Source organism: Zosterops lateralis (genome assembly GCF_965231275.1).
Source record: "Zosterops lateralis genome assembly, chromosome: W".
In the NCBI taxonomy this organism is placed as follows: domain Eukaryota; kingdom Metazoa; phylum Chordata; class Aves; order Passeriformes; family Zosteropidae; genus Zosterops; species Zosterops lateralis.
The window spans coordinates 5,120,989-5,130,209 of record NC_139801.1 but is presented as its reverse complement, the minus strand read 5'-3'; the positions used below and the strand labels follow the sequence as shown (position 1 = coordinate 5,130,209).

The following is a 9,221-nucleotide window of genomic DNA, read 5'->3' as shown; positions in this document are numbered from 1 at the left end:
CTCCAGAACTTTATCCTGAGGCCTTTCCCAGCCTGGCACACAGCGCTCAATTTGGAGCGCGGTGTCCTCGCTCTGTTCCATGCCGAGCTCTGTTGTCCAGGGGAATTAATTCCAGATTATGTGTGGGTGTGGACTTCAGCTGGGCAAAATTTGGATACCCCGGTTGAGTCATTATTGTCTGATGAATCTCTTGGTGACAGCCTTCACCCCTATTGTTCTGAGGTGAGCCCCAGGGCAAGAAATGTGAAAGCAAGAAACAAAAGAATATAAAGAAAGGTTATGAAATCAAATTCAGTTAAGGCAGGGTTATTGTCCCTCCATCCTGCCTCTCTAGCGTCCAGTTGGGATTGGATTTGGCAGGAAAACAACCCCCATGGGACAGTGGCTGGGGTTTAGAGCAGGTTCTGGGGGGAGCCTGTCCCTGTGGGACCCTGGTGGCCCCGATGACACAGCAGAAACAGGGAGGAGGAGGTTATCATCAATTCTTAACATTTTATTTCTTTACTGGGTTAAACAAGGAGCGGAGAAAACCTCGGCCCCAAAATACAACAGAACTGAAAGCATTACAGGTACAGAGACTATTGAACACAGAGAGTAATAGGATAATATTTTAATACAACTGAATTATAGCATGGGATTGTGTTTTTGTTGGGGGGGGGGTTTGTTCGTTTTTTTTTTGTCAAACCAGTTTGGAAAATAAATGTAATAGGAACTAGTGCAAAAAAGTTCTAAACATGAAGCACAGTGTATAAAATGGCATAAGAAAACTGTCCCTTCGAGGACACAGTCACTTTCTTATGACAGAAGAAAGAGAAACAGAAGGGAGGTGGGAGCAGAGGGAGGGTCCAGGAGGCAGAGGAGGAAAAGCTGGAAAGAAAGAGAAACCGGGTCAGGGGATTAGAAAGGATACTTTGACTTCAGCAATGTTGGTTCGTGTTTCACCACCACACACTGTTAAAGGACCTCGTTGGGGTCAGCCGAGCTCTGTCGCCACCCACATGGCACAAGCACTTGAGAAGGGTTTAGGCACCAGCAGCCTGGGCACTGCAGGGGTCAGGTCCCACAGGTCCCCCCGAGGTCCCCACAGGTCACCCCAAGGCCCTGGGACACCCAGTGCAAAGCAGGGAGCCCCAACTCGGACACACTCTGGAGGGAGAAGGGCATGAGGGGCTGGGGTCTCCTCCTGCTCTTCCTTCCCACATCCCTCCTGAACACGGCGTTGGCTCCCTCAAGCACCAGCCTGTAGAATTTGTTCCAAATTTCCACCCCCATGCTCAGATGGGAGCATCTCCCTTTTGAAGGCATCCTGTGGCTGTGTCCAAACAGAAGGCTTGGAGGAGCTGGATTCAGTTTGGGTTGAAACAGAAAACCAAAACAAAGCTCCATCAGAGGGATGGCTGGAGATCCCCAGGAATTCCTCCCAGGCATCAGCATCTCTGATTCCCACGGGGAAGGTGTCCCTGCATTCCCAAGGTGTTATATCAGCCTGCTCAGCCAGGATTCGCTCCAGCCTATTCCCACCACAGAGCCACCCAGCCTTCTGCCCTGGAGAAACTGGCTGGATGCTATTTTAAGGAGAGGTGGTTGAAATTCCTTACAAATTGCTATTCTCTTCCAATCTGCTGCCACCCATTTCAACTGTGTGAGCAGAAAAAGTGTGATTGATTTTTTTTCCGCCTTTTTTTTTTTTTTTTTTTTTTTTTGAAAATGAAAGGTTTTGTAAGAAAGGACTGTTTTGGATGCATTTCTCAATTTGCCAAAGGAAAAAAAAAAAAAAAAAGAAAAAAAAGAAAAAAATTGGTCATAATGATCAATCTGGCTTGTTTTGACAAGTTTCAAAATTAAAAAAATAATCACAGTCTGGATCTTTTTGTCTTTTTGTTTTGCAACTCAGGCATGTCCAGTTCCCAAATACATTTAAAAATGGTAAAACCAACCCCAAATTTCAAAAGCCAAACCTAATTCTTAGGGATTTTTTGCTGAGTTTCAGTTTACAACAAACAGAGTTGTTGACTTTCTGGGCTGAAAAAGGATCATCCTGAAGTGCTAAAAAGGCTGGAAAATCGCTCCTGGCCTGCCTGGAACACAAGTCCTGGAGATGTGGAGCAGGAAAGGGTGGAGGGACTGGGCCCAGGACCTCACCCATCTCCTGCCCAGGCCTTTGAGAGGGGCTGAGAGCTTTGATAAAACCCCAACAACTTTTAATTTTTTTTTTTTTTTAAATGATCCTCAATTAAAAATGGTCCATCCCCCACCACAGCATTCCCTCTGCTCCCTTTCTCCTTCCACACAGAGACATGCAGGGCTGGGAGGTCACCCAAAAAGCCACCTGGACCAAGAACACCCAAAAAGAGCTGCTAAAATCCTTCCATTCCTGGAATAAAATGGACTCATGGTGGGAGCTGTGCAGCTCCAGGGCTGCTGTGATCCAGGAGCTCCGAGCAGGCTCCTTTCTGTGGGAGAAGGGATGGTTTTGGGGTTGTGTGATGGTGGTACCTCCAGCTGGGATGCCCATGAGCTGACTTTTGGGCTGAAGGAGATCTTTAACATCCAACCTGAACACCAGACATGGCCCTTCCCAACTTTTCCAGCCTAGTTTAAGAGAGATTTAACCCCTAGGGACGGGAAGCCCCAGGGAAGCACAAAAAGCTGATACACAGAATTCCCTGCCTGTCTTGGGTTACAATGTAAGATGTAACCAAAAGATAGGTGGGGCAGTTCTTTATCTTTTCCATTACTCAGTCCTGATAACTCCCTCCAGGGAAGCAGCAGCCACTCTGTGGGGAGCTATCTCCAGTAATGGGCCATCAAGATCTCCCAGAATGACTCATGCAACTACATCATCCCATTTCGAGATGCTCCACCCAGGGGGAGGAACTGAACATTCCTACCTGGATGCAGTCTGAAGCTTGAAACACCACGGGAGCACTACCACTGGATTCCCAGAGGACAAGCACTCCATAACCACCACTGGACCTCCAGAGAAGAACCAGATCTTTTTACAGGATCACCACTTCGACAGAACCACATCCATCACTCCAACAGAACTGCAGCCACCATTTAATCGGACTGCTACCACCACTCTGACTAACAGGGTGTCAGGTCGTATTCTAACTCTGTCAGTCTAAGACAGCATTTCTGTTCTACTGCCTTTATCTTAATTTTCCTATTAAATTGTAGTTCTGACTTAGAATCTCCTGCTGGTTTGCTTTCAAAATAGAACATTTTTGGTGCCCAAAGTGGGGCACTCCTGGTAGCATGGCCGAGGTGGAGGATGGTGGAGGTGAAGTGCAGCGTTCTCTCCTTGCTGGCGGTTTATGCCGAGGACTTGAACCTGGAGTTGGACAGCGAGGCCGGCACGGCGAGGAGCAATGGGGGAGTGCCCACAGGAGAGAAAGGAGGCCTGGTGTCAGTTGGGTATGGAGAAGATGACTTCACCCACCTGGATGGGGATGAGGAAGGGTACGAGGAGAAGGATGATGGGAATAGCAAGCAGTCAGAAGATGATGATTCACAGACTGAAAAACCTGAGGCTGGTGACCTAAAGGAATTCCGAGAAGTGGAGGAAAGAGATCCTCAGGAACAGGTTGCTTCTTTATCAGAGAGAGTGTGGAACATGTCTCCAGATGAGATCAAAATCCCTCCTGAGCCTCCTGGCAGATGTTCTAACCAATTGCAGGATAAAATTGAAAAGCTGTATGAGAGGAAAATGAAAGAGGGCATGGATATGAACTACATCATCCAGAAGAAAAAGGAATTTCGCAACCCCAGCATCTATGAAAAGCTGATCCAGTTTTGTTCCATTGATGAAATCGGTACAAATTACCCAAAGGAGATGTTTGATCCTGATAGCTGGTCAGAGGATTCATATTATGAGGCACTAGCTAAAGCCCAGAATATTGAGATGGACAAATTGGAGAAAGCCAAGAAAGAACATACGAAGATTGAATTTATGACTGGCACTAAAAAGGGTACAACAAGCACTGCTTCCACAACCACCACAACATCCAGCACCACTGTGGGAGATGCCTAGAAGAAGAAGAGGAAGAGCAAGTGGCACGTGTTGAGGAAGGGTCTCATAGAATGACTCATAAAATTACATCATCCCATTGTGAGATGCTCCACCCTGAGGGGAGGAACTGAACATTCCTACCTGGATGCAGTCTGAAGCTTGAAACACCACGGGAGCACTACCACTGGATTCCCAGAGGACAAGCACTCCATAACCACCATTGGACCTCCAGAGAAGAACCAGATCTTTTTACAGGATCACCACTTTGACAGAACCACATCCATCACTCCAACAGAACTGCAGCCACCATTTAATCGGACTGCTACCACCACTCTGACCAACAGGGTGTCAGGTCGTATTCTAACTCTGTCAGTCTAAGACAGCATTTCTGTTCTACTGCCTTTATCTTAATTTTCCTATTAAATTGTAGTTCTGACTTAGAATCTCCTGCTGGTTTGCTTTCAAAATAGAACACTGCCCCATCACTTTCTGGAAGAATCCAGGAATCTTTCTGTCCTGACTTTGTCTCCACCAAGCCCAACAGGCATTCCTTTCCCAGATGGCAGCAGGAATGGGATTAAGATGAATCACAAGCTGAGGTTAACCTGGGCTATGGGATCTCATTCCCTTTGGCTCTGTGGAAATCATGGAATCCCAGAGTGGTTTGCATTGGGAGGGAAATTAAAGTTTATCCAGACATCTTCCACTAGCCCAGGTTGCTCCAAGCCCCATCCAACCTGGCCTTGGACACTCCCAGGGATGGGGCAGCCACAGGGTTTCCAGGCAACCTCAACAACCCATCCCAAACCAACATGCTTGGTGCCACCAGAGACCAGGAGGCACCTGCAGAGCTCAGCACAGGGACACTCCATGGCCTGGCCTCACAGGATCCTGCCCAAGAGCAGCAGATATCTGGGATCTTCCCTTTATTCCCCTCCTCCAGGTGGCAGCCAAGCATCTCCTGGCCCTGCCTGTGGCCCTGTGTGGCAGTGAATGAACTGCCCTGACATCTTCCCTTGAAGCGAAGGAAAATGTATTGAAGAAAAACCAGTTCCAGATGTTTTCTCAGTGTTGCCAAGTTACTCAACATGTTCTGCTTTAGTTGTCAGATGCTTTCAAAGCAACTTCCCTAACTCCAAGCACGAATGGTGAGGGCTCTCCCTGGGAATCTTCTGCCTGGGGCTACCATGGATCTGTATTTTCATAAGAAAAAGACTCAGGTAATGATTAATGTTTCCCAGAGGAAGTGGGGCCTTTCTTTTGGATTTTTTCTTCAGTTATTTTTAATTAATTTGTACAACTGGGAGCTACATGAAAGTGCAAAACCCAGAAATAATGCTGGACCCGGCTCCCTTTGCTCCTCTCTGCCCACACCTGGAGCTTGTGGAGACATCATCATCCCTCACTTTCCTGGGGATGAGAAACCCCCTCACCAGGGAGGAATCACTGCTTCCCACTGGGAATTTTCTCTGAGCAAAGAAAAGTTTGTCCACTGAAGGAAAAGTTGAGTTTTACATATTAATCCCAACACGGGGCATCTTCTTTAGGGAGAAGAGATAAGACAAGTGGATGAAACGGACAAAGCCCCTTGGGTTAAAGTTCCTGGTAGGATAAATCATTTAGAGCTCGTGTTTTCCAAGGTGGCTTTGGGAATGTGGAAAGCATTTGGGATTGCAAAGGGCCCCTGCCCTGGTAGACACAGGGCTTGGGGTGAAGCATCCCTGGACACACCAGGTAAGGAAGCCCTTCCCCTCCTTTTCCAGGCACATTCCCTCCATTTTGTAATAAAAATAATGCCAGTGGTGTTGAGACAATGTCACTGTCTGCTTCCTGGGCTGTTCTCTCAGAGAGCAAAGCCAGAGCACTCAGGGATGGAGGATTAGGAGGTTGTAATGTCAGACCAAAGGCAGGAATTTTATCCAATGGGCTCCTGATGATGGACTGCTCCATACACCACTTCCAGCTGCTCCTGCTCTGGGAACAGCCTTGTCTGGATCCATTTAAGGAGATTGGCAAAGTGTTGAATGCAGCATATGGTGCCCTAAAACCACAGAACTTATTGACAGCAGCCCAGACTCGCTAAAGGAAATATCTCCTTCCAAAGCCTCACTCTGGGAAGACTCAGCACTTTCCTCCTACTTGCAGCAGGTAAAGCCCATCCCATGCTCCCAGAGTGGATCTGCATCCCGTGTGCTCTCTCTGACATCTCGTCCTCTTGGGAACACCCCCTGGGAGCCGTGGCCTGGAAAACACATGGATCTACTGCTCTGGGGGCCTCCTCACTCCCAGTGGACGGGGCTCAAACCTCCCTAGTAGCCACCCAGACCAGCCCAGTTCTGAAATGGCTCCACTTCCTGATTCATTGGGACACAACACACACTCCTGACCTCCCAAGGGAAGCCTCCAGCTGGTGTTAGGGAAGGTGAAACTGTTTCTCACAGCTCCCAGGTTATCCCAGCAGATCCCTGCCAGCACCCCCTGAAGATGACTTGGGTTGTTGGATCTCACTCTTGTAGCTCTGTGGAAATCATGGAATCATGGAATGGTTTAGGTTGAAGGGATCTTAAAGGCCATTCTGTTCCACTCTCTGCCATGGGCAGGGACACCTCCTACTGGACCAGGTTGCTCCAAGCCCTGTCCAACCTGGCCTTGGACACTTCCACAACTTCTCTGGGAATCCCACATCACCCATCACCACCCCCAAGCCTGGCCTGCTCCATCACCACTGGGACACAAGGGCTTTGGGGCAGGGAGAAGGACACACACCCCTCAGGATGGTGCCGGATCCGGATGTGGTGCAGGGACTGAGGCCGGGCCACCTCGTGCCTGCCAGCGCTGCTCAGTGTCACACGTGACACAGTGAACAGGGCCAGTGACTCAGGGCCACTTGCTGACGCACCACACTGAGCTATTCTTCTCTCTCCCGATGAGTCGCTCCAAGATTGGACACAGTCTATCTGTGAGAGAGGCGCCTGGAATTAGCTTAACTCTTGGTAGTACAGGAGAAATCTAATTTCTTTCAGGATCCGGCTGTCTGGAGGCAGGGATGGGGCTGTGCTCCCTCCCCTGGCCTGCCTGGGAGTTTTTGCTCCTTGTCAGAGCATCTCCAGAACCCCACTCCTCACAGAAAACCAAGGGATTGGATCCTGGTTTGCAGAACTGCTCCATATCCAGCTGTTCTGATTGGTGCAAACTAGGCTGAAATTATATGGATGTCATGAGGAATAGTCAAATGAGAGACATCCTACTTTTTGGGTGGCAATAGGAAGGGAATCTGCTCAGGAAACATTCTCCATCTTCCATGAGCACCACCTCTCCCACCGCAAAAACCATGGGAAAGTGGGATCCCAGGCCTCGTTTCTGCAGGACTTTGGGAACAGGCAACTGGTGGTGTGTAAACATCACCCCAAAACTCTGAGATTCAAGTCAAAGCAGGAATCAAACATTCAGCTGCTTCTCAGAGCCTCTTTGGTCTGGAAATGGGCTGGAAATGTCAGGAAACCTGTGCTTCCCACGAGATGCCTGGTACTTCCTTCTTCCAGCCAGGCAGGAAGTAGCTTTGCTCATGGGGCTCTGCTCACAGGGCTCTGCTTGGTGTTGCTTCACCTTAAGAGACCAGAAACCACAAAACTCCTACAGGTCATCAACTCTAGGACTTCTTGCACCCTCACAGGGATCTGGGATCAATTTGGGATGCAGCAAGACATTCCTCCTGCTCCGTCCTTGTCTCCTGCAGTGACCCACATAGGGCTCTGCTGTAGGTTCCTGTCAAGAGCCAGCCTGGAAACAGAGGGACCATCCCAGCCCCTCTGGGAGCAGGGGGTGGGTTCACACCCAACTCGTGACCTTGTGCTAAAACACCCTCTCTTCCTTCTCTGCTCACACCCAGGACAAATTACAGCCCCTGGTGCCCAGCCCAGAGGTACCACCTCTCAGCATCCATGCTGGGAACAGTTCTGGTGGGTGGGTGGAGAATTGGGAGTTTCCTAGGAAATGACCTGGGGATCAGATCCTAGGGAATCTGATGTTTGTTTGGGGGTGAATCCCTGGATATGCTGAGCTCAGGTTAAAAAACCACCCCAAGTGAGCCAAATGAGGCTGCACCAGCCAGCACCTTGCCCGGCCAAGTCCAGCTGGGCTTCTTGAAACTTCCAGATCTGGGGGCATCCATGGATTGAAACTATTCACAAAAATGCTCCTCCCTAGCTGGGCTTTATTAGTGCCTCTTTGTGTGGGACTCTCCCTCCAAGCCAGATTTCTCCAGCCCGTTTGCCCAGTCCTCCTGCTATCCAGTCAATGATTTGTAGCTGGGAAGCATGGAAGGATGCCTTTGGGATTCCCTGCATCCAACTGTTGCCACATGGGATCCCTCTCCCTCACAGCCTGTGTGCTGCTGGAGTCACATCTCCCCAACTCCTCACTGAGACCAGTCTCACCAGCCAGGGAGGACAACAAAAGGTTACACCAAATCATCAGGACACTTGGCAAAGTGGGATGTGGGAGTGCTGGGGACATCCCTCCTGCTCCATGCCTCCTCCCTCTCCTCCTCCTCGCACAGAGGAGCAGGAAAGGCCAGGCTGGAGGAGCAGGCTGGGATGCAGTGAGACCAACCCCGAGTGGTACCACAGTGCAGTGTCACAGCGTCCCACTCCTGTCCTCAAACACCATCAGCAAGGCAGCGCACCGCGCTGAGGATACTGCACTCCACCAGGGTGGTTCTGCCCCGAGCCGGTGGCTTTTCCCTGGGACAGGAGTGGGCCAGGCTCTGCTGGGAGGTGCTGCCCCTCCGCCTGCTCCCTCGGGATTCACAGACCCAGGAGAAAAGGAACAAGGGCTGAGCCAACCGTCAAACCTCGGCACGGCGGGCGCGGGAGGCGAGGGCGCCCAAGGCACTCGCGGCAGCGGCCGGGGGACGCTCAGCAGTCCCATAGGGACACCCTTCGATTCCAAGAGACCCCTCCCCTTGGTCCCCCCGCCCCCGTGCCGTTCCTGCCCGCCCGGCGCCTGCGGGGCCAGGAATGCTGCCCCTGCCCAAACTCATCTGGCGCCGGGTCCCGCAGCCCTGTGCGCGTTAGAGACTTGTCACCACGGGGATGCCCCGCGAGCAGCTCTTGGGGGATGTGCGGGGGGGCGTGAGCGCCACCCCCAATCCCGTGCCTCCCATTGGAGGAATAGCATGTGCCCCCCTTGTGGAAAAAGATCTGGCGTT

General features: G+C 50.6%; 1 protein-coding gene across 1 annotated transcript; it reads left to right on the top strand.

Moving 5' to 3' along the window:
- Positions 1-510: 510 nt before the first annotated feature.
- Positions 511-8,897, top strand: LOC310922284 (SAP30-binding protein-like). The gene has a single exon (XM_083882727.1). It carries the CDS (start codon positions 3,275-3,277, stop codon positions 4,031-4,033), a length of 759 nt encoding a protein of 252 aa, XP_083738853.1. The 5' UTR covers positions 511-3,274; the 3' UTR covers positions 4,034-8,897.
- The last annotated feature ends 324 nt before the right edge of the window (positions 8,898-9,221 follow it).

Bases quoted from the DNA above. Each gene is read 5' to 3' on its own strand.
- LOC310922284 (XM_083882727.1), top strand. From the start codon at position 3,275: ATGGTGGAGGTGAAGTGCAGCGTTCTCTCCTTGCTGGCGGTTTATGCC.